Raw genomic sequence first — 22,673 nt, 5'->3', positions numbered from 1 at the left:
ACCTATGGATGGGAGGCTGGAGCTAAACAGCATTAGGAGCGGCTATGAGGCCCTGAAGAATTTGAAGCGGCAAAGCCTGCCCTGGATTTAGAGTAGAGTGGCAGATGATAGTGCTTTGTAAAGGTGTGCAATGAACTCCAAGTAGCAGCCTCTAAGCTGTCCTTGGTTGGTACTCCCCTGAGAGAGGCTGCTGAAGTGGCTGCAGCTCTGGTTGAATGTGGCCTAATGCCCTTAGGCTCTGGCTTGCCATGGTGTAAGTAGCAGAAACGAATGCAGTGGCCTATCCACTTTGAAATAGTCTGCTTTGAGATGGCCTTTCCTTGTGATCCTGCAGCATATGCCACTACTAATTGTTCTGTCTTTCTGAAAACTTTGGTTCTGTCCAAGTAGAAACTAAGCTGTGTACGTCCATAGAATGCAGAACTCTCTCCCCCTAGTTCTGTGGATTTGGATAAAAAGTTGGCAGATGAACAGTTTGGTTAAGAGCCACACTGGACACCACCTTAGGCATAAATGTTGGGTTTGTCCTCAGAGACCCTGTCTGGATAAAAATGATAAAAGGTTCCACAGCCATGAGTGCCTAAAGCTCTGAAACTCATCTTGCAGAAGTTATTGCTAGGAGCAAAGCTGTTTTCCATGATAAAAACTTTATATCAGCAGTAGCAGCTGGCTCAAAAGGAGGCATGGTGAGTTTTTCCAAGACATAGTTGAGGTCTCATGCAGGCATTGATCTCCTTGGAGGCCTTAAACTTTTTGGCTCCTCTGAGGTACTGTTTCAGTAAGGGATGAGAAAAGATTGGTGGCTCTGTATTATAATGAGCCAAAATGGCAGAGGCATGAATTTTAATAGATGAAAAAGATAGACCTTTGTCCAGCATCTCAGTTTATTGCAAAATCTGAGGAATATTTGGCACAGCTGTATCAGTTCCTTGTGTCTGGTTCCAAGCACAGAATCTCTTCCATTTTCCAGCAGAAGATTTTCTAGTACTAGGCCTTCTGGCCTCCAAAATGACATCCATCACAGCTTTACTGAGAGGTGCGTTTTGTATGACTACATTATCCGCTATGCTGCCAGGTTTAAAGTCCTGAGTTGGCTGTGCAGGATCTGATTGTTTTGCTGGGACAGTAGACGAGGCATCTGAGGTAAGGTCCATGCTGGGCACTGCGACAAGCTCCTTAGTATTGATACCAGTACTGACGGGGCCAGTCTGGGGCAATTAGTATCATCCTTGGCTTCTCCTGTCTGACCTTTAGGAGTACCTTGGAGAGGAGAGGCAAAGGGGGAAATGCATATACTGATAGGTTTTTCCAGCTGAAAGATAGGGCATCCACTTTCCATGCCTGGCTGTGATAAATCCTTGTGCAGAATCTTTTTAGTTGGTAGTTGTGAGGGGAGGCAAATAGATCTATGTCCGGGCATCCCCATTTCCTTGTTATCATGCTGAAGACTTGTGGATCTAGGTGCCACTCGTGGGGATCCATGAGGTTTCTGCTTAGTTCGTCTGCCAGAGTATTTTTCCTTCCTGGCAGGAATTGTGCCTGCAGATGTACTTGGTAAGTCAATGCTGTGTCCCACAACATCATGGCTAGTCTGCAAAGGGGGTAAGAATGTGTGCCCCCCTGCTTGTTTATGTACCACATGACCGTGGTGTTGTCTGTCTTTATCAGTAGTTGTCCTGGATGAAGTAGGTCCTTGAAGGCTGTAAGGGCATTTTGAACTGCTAGCATCTCTTTTTGATTGATATGCAGATGCATTTGGTTTGGGGTCCATGCGCCCTGAACGCATCTTCCTGCCATGTGGGCCCCCCAGGCATAATCTGATGCAGCCGTTGTTAGTGTTTGCCTGGCTGTGGGTAATGTGAAAGGCTGTCCCTGGTTTTGGTGACAAGCCTTTGCCCACCATCGAAACTCCTGTTGCAGGCAAGGAATGAGAGTAATCATAGTTTCTAGGCTGTGGCAATGTTGAGTACAAACACTTTTTAGGTACCATTGAAGTTTCCTCATATGCAGTCTTGCATATGGAATTAGTAGGATGCCATGAAGCCCAAAGCCTGCAGAAGTTTTCTTGCAGATAACTGGGCCTTTGTTGCCAACATTTTGAAATAGGTAGTCAGTTGCCTTTGTCTAGCATGAGATAAGCCATCTGGGCAGTTGTATTTAAGCTTGCACCCAGGAATATTATCTCTTGAGAGGGTACTAGTTTTGATTTCTTTTCGTTGACTGTGTACCCTAGGCATGTTAGAAGTCTTTTCACAAACGCCAGATGCTGTAGAAGAATGTCCTTGTTCTCTGCTTGAATTAAAATGTCGCTCAAGTAAGGATACATTTGTCTGCAGGATACAATTACTGGTGCCAGGCACTTTGTAAAGATCCTGGGCGCAGTAGATAAGCCAAAGGGCAGTGCAGAGAATTGGTAATGCATTGAGCCAGCCTTGAATCTGAGGTACCTTCTGCATATTTGTCTGATTGGGACATGCAGGTATGCCTCTTTTAGGTCTCAAGTCACCAGCCAAGCATTCTTACCCAGCATGGGCAGAAGCTGCTGCAAAGTCAACATGTTGAATTTTGGTATATCCAAGAATGTGTTCAAAAAAGGTCCAGTATTGGCCTTCAGGCCTTGTCCTTTCTGAGTACCAAGGACAGTCTTGAGCAAAATCCTTGTCCCTGCTCTTGCTCTGGTACTAGTTGAATGGTCCCCATGTCCATGAGGGATGAGACTTGTTTTTGTGGCTCTGCCCATTGATTTTTTGGCAGATCTGGCCAGCCGTTTGCTTTGGCAGGGTATGGAAATGGAACTTGTAGCCTTGTGACACGATATTTAAGACCCACTTATCCTGGGTAATAATGTGCCAATTTTGAGGGAAAAAAGTGCCAATTTTCCCCCCAAGGGTGCTGCCAGGAGATAAGTGCTTGGTGCAGGCAGGGGGAAGTCAGTGGGATTGTTTCCTGAATGGTTGTGACTTGTCTTCTCCCACTTTGGAGGTAGAAGCTCCCCATTGTTTTGAGCGGAATGAACCTTGCGCCTGGGATCTGCCCCTTTGAGGTCTGTCTAACACAGGAAAGGACCAATTCTTTGTTGGCCAGTGTCTACTAAACCTAGGTGGCTGTACTTGTAAAAAATCTTTTGACCATTTGCATAGATTTAGCTTTGTCCTCCATTTTCTTTAAAACCTCTTCTGCCTTAACACCAAAGTTTCATGCTGTAAAGGTGCATCTAATTTAACTTTAACATGATCAGATTTTTGTTCCATTAACCAAGCATGCCTCCTAATAACAGAACCTGTACCTGCAGCCCTGCAGTTGGCCTCTAAAGAATCAAATCCACATTGCAAAGTATGCTTTCCAACTTGTTCAGCTGCATGCAATAAATCCTGCATTTCCTTGTTTTCTGCACATTCAGAGGTTAACATCATTTTCTGTTTAAGCCATGCCATGACATGGTGCTGATATTTGAGTATATGAAACTGACAGTTTAAGGCCCTAATAGCCAAGGTAGCAGATGTGTAAACCTTTCCCCCCCCCCATCTATCCAGTGCCCTATAATCTCTGTCAGAGGGGGTAGGGTTTCTTGCAGCGGAAGCCTCAACTCCTTTGGGACCCTGAGAAATAGTTTCTGGGTCTGCAGCAGGGTTTTTAAAAAGGAATTTATGAGAGTCAGGAACACTGTAATATCTGTCTGGCTTAACAGGAGCTGGAGGTAAGGAGTCAGGTGTAAGACTAGACTCAGAAAACACATTTACAATGTCTAACACAGGCGGGATGGCTAGTGGCTTGTGTTGAGGTAGTAACAGGAAATCCATGAGCCTCTCTTTAGTTTCTGAAAAATCTTGGCTCTCCCACTGGAAATGCTCTCATGGTATGTAAGGTTTCCCAAAAAGAATAGTCCTCAGGAGGGGAAGCTGAAGGTACAGATTCTTCAGCATCAGAATCCTCCTGGGGGGGGGGGGGGGGGGGAGAACATTCCTAATCAGAAGAGGAATCAGAAGAAATGGAAACCTGATATGAAGATTCAGTCAGTCTCTTGCCGAGGCCTCTTATCAGGAGGGGGATGGGAACCCCTGATCAAGGTAATCAAGTCTTCTGCCATTTTGAGCACCTGGTTTTTGGGCATAGAGGCCTGATCAGGTGGCTCTTGAGTTTCTTCGTTTTGGAAGGTGCTTTAGTCTTTGCTTTGAAGCTGAAGTCGGTTTGATGTAAAGATGTTTAGGTCTGAATACACCCGCAGAAGCCAGTGCCTGCTCAGCGGCTCCGGACCCACCTGAAGGGATAATATCAGAGGCGCCAATACCTTGAGTTTCCAGTGGCACGGCCGACTCCACGTGGGAGTCTGTAGCGGCCTGCGTCTCTAAAGTAGCGGGCGTCAGGGGCTGTGAAAATACCTGAGGACCGGCGACTGGCTTAGAAGCTTCCGTTTTGGGCCTCTGTTGTCTCTTTCCTTTTCTTTGCGTTTTTTGTACCTCCGGTAGTCGGATGGCTATCAGATGACATTTCTGGATAATTAAACCAGCGTCCAAAATAGTTTAAAGCAAAATCATAACACATAATAGTGCGTTGGTTAAATCTAGCACAAAACCGACAACCAGAAACGTTGTGATCAGGACCTAGGCAAGGAATACAGTAAGAATGAAAATCCTTATGAGGTATTTGCTTACCACAAGAAATACAATTAACTTTTTCTGACATCGGTCTGGAGCAAGAAAAAACAGTTTCCCCAACGGGGTACTTAGCTTTATAAAAGACTTCGGATCTGAAACTCGCACAAGAAAATCAGGAGTTGGCCGACCGGCACTTGCGAACTGCTTCTGCTCTGGGCACCACGCGGCAAGAAAGACTAAAGAAAATGGCATCTGCCGCATCTTTTATACCCCTGACTACCTGAAGTCAGGGAAGGGGTGACAGCAGCCAACGTAGGACCCAGGACTTTGGAATTCAGGCCGACTGAGGGCAACCTGCCAGCAGGATTACCCAAATGTAATGGCTGCAACACAAACACGAAGAACATCCACATTGCAAAGTATGTTTACCAACTTGTTCTGCAGAATGCATTAAATCTTGCAAGTCTGTTCAGCACAGTCAGGAATCAACATAATTTTCTAAGTAGTCCCATAATATGCTGCTGATACTTTAACACATGAGACTGGCAATTTAAAGCCCTAATGGCCAAAGTAGAAGTGTATACCTTCTTACCCAATCTGTCCAAGGCTCTAGAATCTCTATCAGAAGTAGGATTTTTGGCAGCAGCAGCCTTAATGCCTTTTGGTCCTTGGGAAATGGTCTCTGGATCTACAGAAGGACTCTTGAAGAGTAACTTGAGAGTCAGGTACTCTGTAGTACCGGTCAGGTTTTCTGGGAGCTGGAGGTAAAGTGTGTGGGGTAAGGCTAGATTCCAAGAAAGCATCATCTACAATGTCCAGAACATGAAGGATAGCTAAAGGCCTGTGTTGAGGAAGGAGTAGGAATTCCACAAGTCTCTTTCTGGAAGCAGAGTAATACTGGCTTTCCCAGCGGAAATGCTCCCTAAGAGTATGCAAGGCTTCACTGAAAGAAAAATCCTTTGGAGGAGAAACATGGAATGGAATCCTCTGCATCAGAATACTCAAGCAGATTAGGGCAAATCTTGGTAATCAGAAAGTGCAGAAATATCAGATTCCTGATCAGAAGAATCAGAAAGAAAATCAGTTCTAGGTCTCAGAGGGGGGAAGGCTGGCTTCCCCTAATTAAGGTAATAAGGTTTTTAGCCATTCTAAGCATTTGTTTTTGAGGCATATGGGCCTGAGCCTGCAGTTTGGTAGTCTGTTCTCTAGGTGTAGTGAGAGTTTTTGGCCTGGATGAAAACAATGGCGTTGGTTTAATATGAATGTCTGTAGGCCTGAATACACCTTAAGAAGCCGGTGCCTGCACAGCGGCTCCAGACCCATCCAAGGTAGAGACATCCACAGGTTCCATAGTCTAAGAAGCATCTCGCAGCATACTGGACTCAATGGGTCTCAGTAGAGGCCTGCGAATCTGAAGTAGCGGGTATCAAGGGCTGTGAAAGCACCTCGAGTAGCAGCGGACTGCAGACTAGCTTAACAGAAGCGTCAACAGTTTTGGACCCATGCGGTCTGTCTTTATCCTTATGTTTTTTTGGAAGATCTGTAGTCGGATGGCTTAACGAAGCCATTTCGGAGTACACAGACTACGAAAGTAATTGGCTGCAAAAATAGCCAGACGAATAGCTCAGGTGTTGAACAAGGCACAAAACCGACAGGGAGGGACGTTGTGGTCTGAGCCTAAACAGGGGATGCAGTAAGAATGAAAATCTCTGAGGTATTTGCTTTCCACAGATAAGACAATTGTAAACTTTTACTGACATCAGTTAGATCAAGAAAAAAGATCTCCAACAGGGTACTTATCTTTTCTGAAGACTTCGGATCTGAAACTCAAATGAAAATTTCAGGAGTCGGTCTACCGGCACTTGCGAACTGCTTCTGCTTTGGGAACCGCACAAGAAAGACTGATGTAATGGCATCGGCTGCATGCTTTATACCCCTGAAGACCAGACGTCAAAGAAGAAGCAACAGCATCCGACGCAGAAATCCTAAGACTCTGTTATTCAGGCTGGCTGAGGGCTACCTGCATGCAGATAACCCAAATGTGATGACTGCAACAGTTAAACATGAAGAACATCCTCTATATGTGAAACAAAAAAGGTGAACCAGGAACAACTACAGACCACAGATTTATTTACTTATTTAACCAAAATTGTACTAAGCGCTTTCACCCACACACATCAGGGCATCTTCAGAGTACTGACAATCCTTGTGTTGAACCTCTTTTTAAATCCTTATGTAAATTAGATAATTGAACAATTAAACAATTAAATTATTACCTACGCAGCTAAAAATTCTTAAAGGTACAATCAGCAAAAATGAACATAAACAGCCAGGACTTGTGCAAACTTGTTAATTTGTAAATGTAATAAAACCTTATCAAAAACTATGTATATGTAATACCAATAAATAAAAGTAAAAATACATATATAAATATCTAGATAATAGTATAAATCTAAATTATTAAATATAAACAATTGTTATACAATCCAGCATAAAATCATTCATTAAAAAATTTCCTAACATTAAAATGCATATTGTTATACAAAATATTTAAAACATTAAATTATCAGATGTTAACCTAATACATACAAGATCAAATAAATTGAGACTTGTACTTTAGTATACTTGATATAGAAATATGTTCGTTAATACCAGGGCTAGAACTTGCATTTAGCCGTAATTGCCATAAACATTCTTTAGCCTCAAGTAAGGTGTTGTCATCACCACCTTTATTATTGTAGTATACAATTCTGTCAATAACCAAGAATAAAAATCTCTTAATGTAATGACTACTTCGACTATGCATATAAAGAGAACTAGTATTTTTCTGTTTTTTAATGTCTCTAACATGTTCCACTATCCTTTCTCGAAGTTTCCTTATCGTTTTGCCAACATAGAAGGCTGGGCATGATGAACATATAGCTAGGTACACCACCATTTTTGTGTTGCAATTACAATGACCTGGGCATCTAATTGTTTTGCCAAAATTTTGTACCGCAACATATGGTCCATCATTAATAAATTTACAAGTATGGCATGCCCCACATTTGCTCATCGAAGATGTGTTGAACATATTCTTATTATTGACTGCCTCAAAATGTTCTTTAAGATTCATCCCCCTACTATAAGTGACCTTGGGCCCAGTCCCTAAACTATCAATAAGGTCACCGTTGTTCTGGAGAATACTTATCCAGGTCTCATGTACTATATTAACTATCCTGGGTGATATATCATTAAATGGTATAATAAAGGTGTCGTTTCTAGTAGTGTTATTAGTCCTAGATATACTGTTGTCAAAACCGTACTTTAATATAGGTTTGTATATTTGATGTCTTTTAATATAAATCTCTTCACTAACTTTAACAATTAATTCTAATGGATAACCTCTATCCAGAAACATATCTGATAATATTTTAATCTCATTGTAAAATTAATGTCTTCACTAATAATTCTAGAAAATCTGACCATCTGTCCCTTTACTAAATTCTTTTCTGGTAATAGGGATGGCAACTATCAAAATGTAAAAAGAATTGGAATGAGTTTTTTACTAAAAATACTTGATTCTAACTTGCCCATGTTTTTATAGAATAAAATATCTAAATACTCACAATTGTTGTCAAATATCTTAAAAGTGAAATTCAAAAACTAGATGTCGTTTTAGAAAATTTTCAAACTCAATAAGCATTTCTCTGTTGCCCTTCAAAAATAAGAATGTCCAGGTACCTTAAGTAAAGGGCAATGTTAGGCCAGAAACTAGAAGTAAAAACACTTTGCGTTTCCCATAAGGCTAACACCAAATTGGCATAAATGGGGGAGCATCTAGCCCCCATGGCCACACCTGTACTTTGTTTATAATATTCACCATTAATAAACATAAAATTGTTTTCAAGTACAATAGCCATCAGTTCACATAACAATTTGCATTTAGCCTTATTAGACTCACTAAATTTCAGCAAATTTGTCTCAAACATTTCAAGACCTAAGTCATGAGGAATCACTGTGAATAGGTTGACAACATCAATAGTTACCATTGTCATATCGTCTTCAATATCAACAAAATGTTCTCTAGCTTTTTCTAGACAATGCCAGGAATCTTTTAATATACGAGGCAGATGTTTTAAAGTTCCCTTACAATGCAAGTCTATATAACCAGCAATGGCTTCAGTCTTTGAACCCCTGGCAGAGACTATGGGCCCTAAAGGGTGGATTGTGTATGTCCTTATGGATTTTGGGGATACCAAAAATGGATGGCGTCATTGGATGTTCCACTAATAAAAAATTATATTCATCTTTGGTGATGACTCCATCCATCAAAAATTCATATAGATATCAATCCACCTTAACATATGCCCTTTCCATTTCATGTTTTGACACTTTCATACGTCGTATTGTCACTCAACATTATTGTCATTTTGTTCAAATAGTCTGTTCTGCTCATAATAACAACCCCACCCCCTTTATCGGGTTTCATTACCCTATATTTGTCGGTAGAAGTTAATTCCTTAAGACAAAATTTTTCAGCGGAAGTCAAATTATCAGAAGTCATTTTTTCATTCTTTAATATTCTTCTGATTTGTGTTTCACATAATCTCTCAAACAAATAAATCATTGGGTTCTGTGGGGGTATAAAAGTACTACTCCTTTTTAGAGTAAAACTAGTATTGTCTCTCTGGTTACATTTGTTGTCAACAAAAAACAGCTTAAGGTTATGTGCTCTAGTGTAAAGTTTTAAATTAATCAAAATTCTACCAACATCTAATTTAAATGAAGGGACAAATCTAAAACCCTTCTTAAAAAGTTTAACATAGGCAGCATTAAAACAAGTATCAGTATAACTGTATATACTAAACCCTCCTTCTGTAAAAACAGAACAGTGCCAGTCAGTGTTATCAGTGTCCTTCTCCTGTGTAAATACCATAGAATATGGCAGTCTTATCACCACTACCCATATAATTGTGGCATGAAGTGACACTGTCATAAATATCACTCATAAAATGACTAGTTTGATAAACTGGTGCCTCACTCATACATGTTATATTATTACTACTGTGACTACTATTTAGCGGTACCAAGAATTGGTTCTGTGTGTTGTCTTGTAATATGGTCGATTCTGCTGATATTGACGACCCCCATATCTGTCCCGGAGCCGCTCTGACCTTCTCAGTGTCGGCTCCTCTAAAAAAAACACCTTCTCCATTCTCATTATTAACTCTAATTCTGTTGTAAACTGGAGTGGCTGTTAGTGGTATTCAAGTTGTTCTCAGCAACTGAATTGGCCACAGGCTGTTTGAATAACCGCCTCATGCTTTTAAACTCTCTGAAATGCATATACACTTTTTTATTCTTATAATCATTGGTGTCCCTTATTAATTTAAGATTCTTAGTTTCTAGCCCTTTACTAATAAATCTATCCATATCTTTGATAATATTATCAAGACGAAATCTATTAAATTCAAATAAGTCCTGGCAGATATTCTCATCTAAAATGACCAATTGTTCATTTAAAACAGCAAGTTTACAATTATTGTTACGAATAATTAATTTAATCAGTTCTATACCTGTTCTATCGAACAGTTGCAGTAGTTCATCAAATAGTTCTGTCCCTTCTACAAATCCAAACGGAAGCAGGTACTTGACCAAGCTCAAGGGACCTCTCCAGAAAAGCGTTGTCCATCTGTAAAGTTTTAAAAGATCTCAGAGTCTTTTCAAACTCTGACAACTGTTTGTTCAAACTACCTAGGTCATTGTTTTTGCTCCGTGAGCCATCCTGGAAAACTGGAGCAGCTAAAATGTCTTTGATATCCATCAACAAATTTTTTCGTGCCTCAGTGTCTCTAGTAACGCCGTCCCTAGTGTTCGATGCTTTGTTCGAAGGTGGGTTCCCAGACCGAACATTTCCTGCGTTGGCCCCTCCTCCTATAGAACACGCCGAACCATAACTAGCTGACGGTTGCACCGGACTCGATCCTGGTGTAGAATGTAATGTAAAAAGTTGCTCCTGAGACTCAGTAATGGCCCCATTGGTAACCACAGGAGTATTGTGCCCTTTCTCCTGTAGAGCTTTAATGAGACGCTGCGTAGTCTCAATATATTGAAGAAAAAGTTGCTCCATAATGAAAACACAATAGTCCAGGTGAAAATAAGTAAATATAAATGATATTAAATCAGTAGTCCACCAGCGTAATGGTAAGCCCAACAAAGTACTAAAAACAAACTTCCAGAACTAGTAAAACAAAAAAGGCGAACCAGGAACAACTGCAGACCACCGATTTATTTATTTATTTAACCAAAATTGTACACACTGTACACAAAACAATGACCTAGGTAGTTTGAACAAACAGTTGTCAGAGTTTGAAAAGACTCTGAGATCTTTTAAAACTTTACAGATGGACAACGCTTTTCTGGAGAGGTCCCTTGAGCTTGGTCAAGTACCTAAGGGACTTCGTGTGTTCAAACTTCCGTTTGGATTTGTAGAAGGGACAGAACTATATGATGAACTGCTGCAACTGTTCGATAGAACAGGTATAGAACTGATTAAATTAATTATTCGTAACAATAATTGTAAACTTGCTGTTTTAAATGAACAATTGGTCATTTTAGATAAGAATATTCGCCAGGACTTATTTGAATTTAATAGATTTCGTCTTGATAATATTATCAAAGATATGGATAGATTTATTAGTAAAGGGCTAGAAACTAAGAATCTTAAATTAATAAGGGACACCAATGATTATAAGAATAAAAAAGTGTATGTGCATTTCAAAGAGTTTAAAAGCATGAGGCGGTTATTCAAACAGCCTGTGGTCGATTCAGTTGCTGAGAACAACTTGAATACCACTAACAGCCACTCCAGTTTACAACAGAACTATAGAGTTAATAATGAGAATGGAGAAGGTGTTTTTTTAGAGGAGCCGACACTGAGAAGGTCAGAGCGGCTCCGGGACAGATATGGGGGTCAACAATATCAGCAGAATCGACCATATTACAAGACAACACACAGAACCAATTCTTGGTACCGCTAAATAGTAGTCATAGTAATAATATAACATGTATGAGTGAGGCACCAGTTTATCAAACTAGTCATTTTATGAGTGATATTTATGACAGTGTCACTTCATGCCACAATTATATGGATAGTGGTGATAGACTGCCATATTCTATGGTATTTACACAGGAGAAGGACACTGATAACACTGACTGGCACTGTTCTGTTTTTACAGAAGGAGGGTTTAGTATATACAATTATACTGATACTTGTTTTAATGCTGCCTATGTTAAACTTTTTAAGAAGGGTTTTAGATTTGTCCCTTCATTTAAATTAGATGTTGGTAGAATTTTGATTAATTTAAAACTTTACACTAGAGCACTTAACCTTAAGCTGTTTTTTGTTAACAACAAATGTAACCAGAGAGACAATACTAGTTTTACTCTAAAAAGGAGTAGTACTTTTATACCCCCACAGAACCCAATGATTTATTTGTTTGAGAGATTACGTGAAACACAAATCAGAAGAAAATTAAAGAATGAAAAAATGACTTCTGATAATTTGACTTCCGCTGAAAAATTTTGTCTTAAGGAATTAACTTCTACCGACAAATATAGGGTAATGAAACCCGATAAGGGGGTGGGGTTGTTATTATGAGCAAAACAGACTATTTGAACAAAATGACAATAATGTTGAGTGACAATACGACGTATGAAGAAGTGTCAAAACATGAAATGGAAAGGGCATATGTTAAGGTGGATTGGTATCTATATGAATTTTTGATGGATGGAGTCATCACCAAAGATGAATATAATTTTTTATTAGTGGAACATCCAATGACGCCATCCATTTTTGGTATCCCCAAAATCCATAAGGACATACACAATCCACCCTTTAGGCCCAGAGTCTCTGCCAGGAGTTCAAAGACTGAAGCCATTGCTGCTTATATAGACTTGCATTGTAAGGGAACTTTAAAACATCTGCCTCATATATTAAAAGATTCCTGGCATTGTCTAGAAAAAGCTAGAGAACATTTTGTTGATATTGAAGACGATATGACAATGGTAACTATTGATGTTGTCAACCTATTCACAGTGATTCCTCATGACTTGGGTCTTGAAATGTTTGAGACAAGTTTGCTGAAATTTAGTGAGTCTAATAAGGCTAAATGCAAATTGTTACGTGAACTGATGGCTATTGTACTTGAAAACAATTTTATGTTCATTAATGGTGAATATTATAAACAAAGTACAGGTGTGGCCATGGGGGCTAGATGCGCCCCCATTTATGCCAATTTGGTGTTAGCCTTATGGGAAACACAAAGTGTTTTTACTTCTAATTTCCGGCCTAACATTGCCCTTTACTTAAGGTACCTGGACGACATTCTTATTTTTTGGAAGGGCAACAGAGAAATGCTTATTGAGTTTGAAAATTTTCTAAAAACGACATCTAGTTTTTTGAATTTCACTTTTAAGATATTTGACAATTGTGAGTATTTAGATATTTTATTCTATAAAAACATGGGCAAGTTAGAATCAAGTATTTTTAGGGAAAAAAAACTCATTCCAATTCTTTTTTACATTTTGATAGTTGCCATCCCTATTACCAGAAAAAGAATTTAGTAAAGGGACAGATGGTCAGATTTTCTAGAATTATTAGTGAAGACATTAATTTTTACAATGAGATTAAAATATTATCAGATATGTTTCTGGATAGAGGTTATCCATTAGAATTAATTGTTAAAGTTAGTGAAGAGATTTATATTAAAAGACATCAAATATACAAACCTATATTAAAGTACGGTTTTGACAACAGTATATCTAGGACTAATAACACTACTAGAAACGACACCTTTATTATACCATTTAATGATATATCACCCAGGAAAGTTAATATAGTACATGAGACCTGGATAAGTATTCTCCAGAACAACGGTGACCTTATTGATAATTTAGGGACTGGGCCCCAAGGTCACTTATAGTAGGGGGATGAATCTTAAAGAACATTTTGAGACAGTTAATAATAAGAATATGTTCAACACATCTTCGATGAGCAAATGTGGGGCATGCCATGCTTGTAAATTTATTAATGATGGACCATATGTTGCGGTACAAAATTTTGGCAAAACAATTAGATGCCCAGTTCATTGTAATTGCAACACAAAAATGGTGGTGTACCTAGCTATATGTTCATCATGCCCAGCCTTTTATGTTGGCAAAACGATAAGGAAACTTTGAGAAAGGATAGTGGAACATGTTAGAGACATTAAAAAACAGAAAAATACTAGTTCTCTTTATATGCATAGGCGAAGATGCCAGAATTTTAAGAGATTTTTATTCTTTGTTATTGACAGAATTGTATACTACAATAATAACAAAGGTGGTGATGACAACACCTTACTTGAGGCTAAAGAATGTTTATGGCAATTACGGCTAAATGCAAGTTCTAGCCCTGGTATTAACGAACATATTTCTATATCAAGTATACTAAAGTACAAGTCTCAATTTATTTGATCTTGTATGTATTAGGTTAACATCTGATAATTTAATGTTTTAAATATTTTGTATAACAATATGAATTTTAATGTTAGGAAATTTTTTAATGAATGATTTTATGCTGGATTGTATAACAATTGTTTATATTTAATAATTATTTAGATTTATACTATTATCTAGATATTTATATATGTATTTGTACTTTTATTTATTGGCATTACATATACATAGTTTTTGACAAGAAGGTTTTATTACATTTACAAATTAACAAGTTTGCACAAGTCCTGGCTGTTTATGTTCATTTTTGCTGATTGTACCTTTAAGAATTTTTAGCTGCGTAGGTAATAATTTAATTGTTTAATTGTTCAATTATCTAATTTACATAAGGATTTACAAAGAGGTTCAACACAAGGATTGTCAGTACTCTGAAGATGCCCTGATGTGTGTGGGTGAAAGCGCTTAGTACAATTTTGGTTAAATAAATTAATAAATCGGTGGTCTGCAGTTGTTCCTGGTTCGCCTTTTTTGTTTTACTAGTTCTGGAAGTTTGTTTTTAGTATCCTCTATATGTGGAATTTTAGAAACAAGGTCGGGGTCCAGACCTCATACTGTTCCATTAAAGGCACCATTTCAAATTTTTCAATTTTTTCAGTCCTTTGAGCTTGTGCCTAATTGCTGGACGACAAGTCCTCAAACAAATCTGTTACTTCTCTCCTGCAAATGTCTGATTCTGCAAATATCACAGGAAGCACCCAGGGTATACTATCCCAGACACTATGCATGAGTTAACCTGCATTTGTTCCTGCACCTAAATTAGAGTTGGCATAAATGCATGACATACACCAGTCAAACAAAAAGCTTTTGAAAAGTTAATGCTTTTGTATTAAAAGGCACGGAAATGTAAGAAATACAAAATTGGAATACATTCTGCACTAATGTCTTCAGGTCATATAAACATAAGCTTATCATTTAACGTTTATAACTACATAACTGCACCCAAGAACCTTTGTAAAATTTCTGAAATGTTCCCTTTTAAGCCTGCTTTCTAGTTCTCAAACATCATTATGAATCTCTGACTATTCCAATAAAATTTCCCAAGCTGCAATCAAATTTAGTGGGGCATGCCACTGCACATCTGCAAGTCATGACAAAGCTGGATGCAAGGCATGCCTGAAAAACAGCAGAGTTACAGTACATGTTATCCCTTCCTCTGTTTTCTGAAGAAACTGCAAAAATTTGTTCAATAAACGCCACAGCATGTGAAGAGCAGTTCCTGTTAAAAGTAGTCAAAGCACAACAGCAAACAATTCTGAAGAAACAGCATTCTACTTAAAAGAATCTGAGTTTCAGGTCAGGCAGTACAGAAACTGCTAGTCAATCTTTTCCTTCACACTTGAGTTCTAAAAATGTTTGGCAGTTAGCTGAAAAAAAGTGCAAACAATACTAATCCTTCTGTTGCTCAGATTATCTTGAATGACAGCTTATGTATGCTCTAAGTACCAACCCCATATGGAAAGCAAGCATTTTAGTTTTGTCAACATGTCACTTACCTTTTTTTTCTGGGGAGGTGGACGTCCACATGGTCTCTCATAACGTATCCTGATAGGATCATGTACTGAAAGAAGTGGGAAAAAATAGCTAAATTAAACCACTTTGTGGAAGTTTCATCTTAAATTACCTATCAACCTTCAAACAAAACACTGCAATGCAAAAAAACATGCAAGGAAAACACTTATTACGATCAAACCATGATTGCAGATGCTTCTATTCATTACTGTAGCAGTGACAATACTTTGGGACTTGTGCTATAGAAAGTCAAAAGTCCAGCTGACTTGTAGAGATAAGCACCCTTTCACATAGGCTGGACCTTTCCCCATCTCGTGTTGCCACATTTTGCTTTCCTACCTTGGTAACACTCAGAAATCTGAAGTGACCAGAACATAACCTGTCTCGGTGTGGTAGTCCACATGCAAGACCTCCTAAGCGACCTCCGAAAGTTGTACGCAAGAGAAGGGAAAGTAAACCTTGTGAGGTAAAAAAAGATGTGGGAAGGCAAGAAAGGATTCATAAATGGTTTATCAGTCCAAACACAAGATACCCACAAAAAAGGAAGAGGTACAGCAGGGAAGGAAATTTTACTACAAGAATGAACATACAAATAACTACAATTATGATAAGTTCCCAATGTAGCTTTACTAGGATCATCAGTTCTATCAGTGTCGCAGTAGTGTTGGCACTTGGAAAAATTCACAGATTTTATGGTCATGGATGTCTGTCCCCAAGAAAGTGTCTATTGGTTCTAGGACAGCCATGGTGAATTCTGCCCTGGCTAAGGAAGTAACATTCAAGTTAAAATACCTGGAAAGAAGGTGTGGACAAATGACCAGGTTGTTGCTTCCAAAACTGACTGTGCATAGAAACACCATACTGCCACAAGGAGGAAGCAGTTGCTGCTGTGGCTGTAGAAGAATGAGCCACTATATTCCATGCTACAAATCTGCAGTGACAGGACGTAACACGAAAATGCAAGGAACTGTTTACAGTAAAAGTACAGTTGCGTACACGTACCACAAATGCAGATGTTAGTGTATCACTGTTGCAGTCATCACACTTGGGTCATCTGCCTGCAGTTAAGCCCTCAGTCGGCCCGAATACAAGAGCCTTCGGATTTCTGCGTCGGACGCTGAAGACTCATCCATGACGGCAGGTTGTCAGGGGTATAAACCATACAGCAGACACCATTACATCAGTTTTTCTTGCCCCAGATGTCAGGAGCCCCCAAAATAGTAAACCATCAAATGGTGTGGAACAGACCTAATAAAAAGTAAAAACCATTTTCCATAAGATATGGCCAAAAAAAAAAAAAGAGGATAGGTAGAAAGTATAGTAAGACAGGGTGCTGGAGGGAGGGTAACCAGGACTGAAACAGTGAATACACTAACATCTACATTTATGCCAAGTGTACACAACTGTACTGTGTTCTTCATTTTACTGCTGCAGTCATCACACTTGGGTTGATTCCCAAAGCTGAGAAAGAGTGGAGGCAGTCAAGTAGTAGTAGGGTTGGCTAGCAGGCCTTTTAAGACTGCTGTGGCAAATCCAGCTCGGGATTTGGAAAACATAGGTAAGTGGTAATGCTTGGTGAAGGTGTATACAGAAAGTACAGTTGTGTACACTTACCATAAATGTAGATGTTGAGTGTATTCACTGTTGCAGTCATTACATTTGGGTAATCTGCTTGCAGATTGCCCTCAGTTGGATTTATTAAAGTCTTGGGTCCTGCGTCAGCTGCTGTCCCTTCTTCCATGACATTAGGTCGTCAGGGGTATAAAACATGCAGCAGACGCCATTACATCAGTTTTTCTTGCCCCAGATGTCAGGTGCCCCCCTAATGGGGAGCAAGTAAACAAAAACACAAAGGTATACCTCCAACAAAAAGCAAATACACCAAAAAAGGCTTTTAAGCATAGTAAAGGAAAGTGGAGGTATTGCCAGAAGTAAGGGGGCTGGAGGGAGGGTAACCAGGACTGCAACAGTGAATACACTCGAACATCTACATTTATGGTAGGTGTACTATGTTTTGTGTTTCACTGTTGGTCATTACATTTGGGTAGATTCCCAAAGCTATGGTTGGGAAGACGAGTTTATATAGCATTAAGGCCAGCTAGAAGGCCCTGCAAGACCACAGTGGCAAAGCCAGCGCTGGATTTAGAGAAAATTGGCAAATAATAATGCTTGGTGAAAGTATGTAGAGAACTCCAGGTAGCGGTTTCTAGGATGTCCCTGGTAGAAATACCTCTGAGAAAGGCTGCAGAAGTAGATGCAGCCCTGGTAGGGTGAGATCTGATCCCCTGGGGGATAGGTTTCCCATGGTGCGTATAGCAGAAATGAATACAATGGCTTATCCATTTAGAAATGGTTTGTTTTGAAATAGCTTTCCCCTCTGCCTTTTCAGCAAATGCTACCAGCAGTCGAGATTTTCTTCAAGGTTTAGTCCTGTCCAAGTAGAATCTAAGTTGTCTGTGCACATCCAAGGAATGTAGAATCCTTTCCCTTTTGTTCTGTGGACTGGGAAAGGAGGTTGGCAAATAAATGGACTGATTAAGAGCCACACTAGATACCACCTTGGGCATGAAGGATGGAATGGCCTTGAGTGACACCCTGTCCGCATGAAAGATGGTGTAAGGCTCCACTGCCATAAGGGCATCCTTTTACCTGAAGTGATTGCTAAAATGAAAGCTGTTTTTCAAGAAAGAAATTTTAAGTCTGCAGTAGCAGCTGGCTCGAAAGGAGGTAGAGTGAGTTTCTACAATAACAAAGTTAAGGTCCCAGGCAGGGGTTATAACTCTCCTGGGTGGTCTCAAATTTTTGGCCCCTCTGAGGTACTGCTTGAACAGAGGATGAGAGAAGAGGGGAGGTTCTGTGCTATAATGAGCTGAAATGGCTGAGGCGTGGATTTTAATGGAGGAAAAAGACAAGCCCTTGTGAAGCATCTTAGTTAAGTATTGCAAAATCTGAGGTAAATTGGGCGCTGCTGTGCTAGGGTTGGGAGGGTGGCCTAATGGGTAAGGTGTTTGCCTTACAAACACAAGGTGCAGGGTTTGAGTCTCACAAGGGATAATTGGCTAGGCTTACAATGGCCCGCAAGGGCAGTTAGCTTAGTATGAATCTATGAATCCCTTGAAACTGGTTCCAGGCACAGAATCTTTTCCATTTTTCAGCATAAGATTTTCTAGTACTAGGCCTCCTTGCCTCTAAGATGACATCCAATACAGGTTTCCGGAGAGATAAGGGAGACTAATTAGCCAGGCTGCAACGTTCAATGTTGGAAGCCGACTGTGCAGAATCTGTTTCTCCTGTTGAGACAGAAGGGAAAGGGTCTGAGGCAGGTGCCATGGAGATAACTGCAACACTGCGCAGGAGGGGGTACACCAGTGTTGGCGCAGCCAGTCTGGAGCAATCAAAATCATCCTTGGTTTGTCCTGTTTGACTTATTAGAATTTTGGACACCAGAGGCCGCAGGGGGAAGGCATAGACAGATAGGTTTTTCCAGCTGAAGGACAGAGCATCCACTTTCCAGGTTTGTGGTGAGGCCTTGGGCAAAATTTGTCCAATTGGTAGATCTGGGAGGAGGCAAATAGGCCTATGTCTGGGCTTCCCCATTCGCATGTCAACATGTTGCAAATCCTTTTTTCCAATTTCCACTCGTGTGGGTCCATGAGGTTTCTGCTTAGTCCGTCTGCCAGTGTATTTAATTTCACTGGCAGGAATTGAGCTTGTAGGTGCACTTTGTAGCTCAAGGTGATGTTACACAATGCCATGGCTAGTCTGCAGAGGGGGTAGGAATGTGTCCCCCCCCCCCCCCGCTTGTTTATGTACTACATATCCATGGTGTTCTCAGTCTCTACCATTAGTTGTACTGGAAGAATGTAGTCCATGAAGGCGGTCAGAGCATTCTGTGCAGCTAAGATTTCTTTTTGATTGATATGTAGGTGCATTTGACTTGGGTTCCATTTGCTCTGAATGCACTTCCCTGCCAGGTGAGCCCACCCATGCATAGTCTGATGCATCTGTCAGGGTTTGGGCGGCAGAGGGTAGAGTGAATGGTAGTCCCTTGTTTTGGTGGCAGGCCTCTGCCCACCAGAGGAACTCTAGGTGTAGGCAAGGTATGATAGAAACAAGAAGTTATGTAATCACCATAACGTTCAATGTATGTAGTCCATCTCGCCTCACATTCTTACCCATGGGTTTGGAGCCGAATATCGGCTCCGACTCTGCCTATTTTACTAGCTCAAAAGTCTCTGATTGGCTGGGCTAAGAGGGTATCCCATGGTACACTGCTTCGCATCCCCAGATCTAGTCTGCTGCTAACAACCCAGTTACTGCATACATAGCACACATCTATACAAACAAATTTATTCAAAGGGACTCTGCAGGATAAAATCCAACTTCCAAATGCTCCAGGCAGGGGGAAGGTGGGAGGGTAAGTAAGAATGTGAGGCGAGATGGTCTACATACATCAAACGTTATGGTGAGTACATAACTTCTTGATGTTATGTAGTCCTATCTCGCCTACATTCTTACCCATGGGACAGCGTCCCTAGCACCTACAACCTGGGTGGCTCATAGGAAAATACTCCTGAGAACTGTGGAGCAAAATGAAGATCTGCCCTTGGAAAGCACATCCAATTTGTAATGAGAGACAAAGGTGCGAGGAGAAGCCCAAGTGGCCGCAGCACATATCATCCATCGACAATCTAGCTTGACAGGCTGTGGATGTGGAAACCGCTCTTGTGGAGTGGGCTTTAGGTGGAAAAGGCAAATTTTTACCTGCTGTCTGATAGAGGAAGGAAATACAGCTGGCTATCCATCTAGAGAGTGTAACCTTGGATACCGGAGAACCAGACCGGTTTTCCGAAAAGGAGACAGTTGGTCAGATTTCCGGATATCTTTTGCCCGGTGGAGACAGAAGCGTAACTGTATGTACATCTAATTGGTGAAATCTGAATTCTGCCTTGCTGGAAAAATTGGGGAAGAAAACTGGCAGCTCAATAGACTGATTTATATTAGACACAGAAGCCACTTTGGGAAGGAATGACTGGCTTGGTCTAAGAGAAACTATCTTTATGGAAGATCAAATATGGGGGTTTGATGGAAGCTGCAGGCTCGAAAGGTGGACGGAGTGAGGGCTTGAAGAACAAAATTGAGGTCCCAGGACATAACAGGTTGGGATACTGGGGGATGAAGCAATAAGGTACCTCTAAGGAATGCTTTACATAGTCTGTGTGCCATAAGGCTAGTCTCATTGGCCACGTGGAAGTTTGATATAGCCGCCAGCTGAACTTTGATGGTGGCCCGATAGAATAGACAAAAATTCCAAAATGGAATCAACAGTAGCCGTGTAGGGATCAATGCCTCTAGAATGAGCCCAGATAGAGAACCTTTTCCGTTTGCTAAAGTAGATTTTTCTAGTGGATGGTTTAAGAGAGGACGACAATATATGGACTACTTCCGGAGAAAAATTAGGACATCTGAATAACGATGGAAGTGGAGTAGCCAGGCTGTCAGCCAGAGCGTCCTCCGAGAGGGGTGGAACTGTCCCGACATGTGCGTCAGTAGATCTGGAAGGGGTTCCAGAATCCAAGGAGTATCCACAATGTAAGGCTGAAGGAAGGGGAACCATACTTGACGAGGCCAGTGTGGGGCAATCAGAATCATCCTGCTTCCCAAGGATTGCGCTTTCTGAATCACCCATGAGAAGGAGAAACGGAGGGAAAGCGTAAAGCAGTCCGGAGGGCCAATTGTGAGCTATGAGCGTCCCTGGGTGATTCCCCCGGTGGGGGGATCAGCGAGAAGTAGTTGCTGCATTTCGAATTGAAAGGGCTGGCAAAAAGGTCGCAGCAAGGTTGACCCCATCGGCTGAAAATTCGCTCTGCAAACAGGCGATTCAGGGACCACTCGTAGGGCATAAGAATCGCCCTGCTTAGCTTGTCCTCTATTACATTGGTCTTCCCCAGAATGTGCATTGCCACCAGAAACCATTGGGAAGCTATTGCCCAATGGCACACGCGCATGGCCTCCCTGCATAGTGGGTAAGATCGGGTTCCTCCTTGCTTGTTGAGATACACTCAGACATGTCAGTAGTGTGGTATCGCAATGGTCCCTAGAGGGAGAACTGCTTGAAGTGCCTGCAACGCAAGAAGCACTGCTCTCATCTCCAGGACGTTTATGTGCAAATGTATCTCGTGCTCCTGCCACGTGCCTTGGGCCATCCTGCTGAGATAATACCCCCCCCGGAGGCGTCCGTGGTCACTGTGGCAACAGGGACGGGCGGAACAAAGGGTTTTCCTCCGTTCAAGTTGTTGGTGCACAGCCACCAACGGAGGTCCTGCTTGCATCTGTCATTAGGATTGGATGGGATAGCGGAAGTCTTTGGAGAGACCATTGGACCAAGAGAAGCCATTGAAGAAGTCTCATGTGTAATCTTGCTAGCCGAACCAACATGATAGTAGCCGCCATGGTCCCTAGGAGTTGAAGAATCAGTCTTGCCTTCGCATGTCTCAGACATCAGCGTGAGAATTTGTTGTTGCAACCCTGTGATTCTTTCTTGTGGTAAGAATGCTTGCATTTGCTGTCCAACTCTGCTCCTATAAAGGTGACACGCTGTAAGGGCAATAAGGCAGATTTTTCCCAGTTTATCGTGATGCCTAATTGGTGACAGACTGATGGTAGCGTTCCTGGTCTGAATTAGTTGATGCCTGGTGGGGGCGGTGAGGAGCCAGTCGTCCAGGTATGGAAACTGGAATCCTTGACGTCTCAAGTGAGCAGTCACCACTGTCATACACTTGGTGAACACCCTGGGGGCTGTGGTGAGACCAAAGGGCTGGGCTCGAAACTGGAAGTGCCTGGCTCCCAGCCGGAAGCGTAGATGACACCTGGATGACCTGTCCATTTTGACAAGGTAGTAAGCATCCTTCAGGTCGATGTAGCACATCCATACTTCCTCTGCCAACAATGGGAGAATAGATTGTACAGTGACCATACGGAATTTGGACTTGTGTACGTAATTGAGTTGACTGAGATCTAGTATGGGTCTCA

General features: G+C 41.0%; 1 protein-coding gene across 5 annotated transcripts in view; it reads right to left on the bottom strand.

The window, feature by feature from the left end:
- The window catches only part of SUGP2 (SURP and G-patch domain containing 2), a 946,851-nt gene that overhangs the window by 162,433 nt on the left and 761,745 nt on the right, over positions 1-22,673 (bottom strand). For all 5 annotated transcript variants that reach the window (XM_044053944.1, XM_044053942.1, XM_044053940.1 and 2 more), the window contains exon 5: positions 15,626-15,690. In XM_044053944.1, coding sequence (XP_043909879.1) covers positions 15,626-15,690 — 65 coding nt within the window. The remainder of the gene's footprint in view (positions 1-15,625; positions 15,691-22,673) is intronic.

The sequence above is a fragment of the Protopterus annectens genome, chromosome 13.part0 (assembly GCF_019279795.1).
Source record: "Protopterus annectens isolate FY-2018-M chromosome 13.part0, PAN1.0, whole genome shotgun sequence".
Classification (NCBI taxonomy): Eukaryota; Metazoa; Chordata; order Ceratodontiformes; family Protopteridae; genus Protopterus; species Protopterus annectens.
This window is presented reverse-complemented; position numbering and strand designations above follow the sequence as displayed.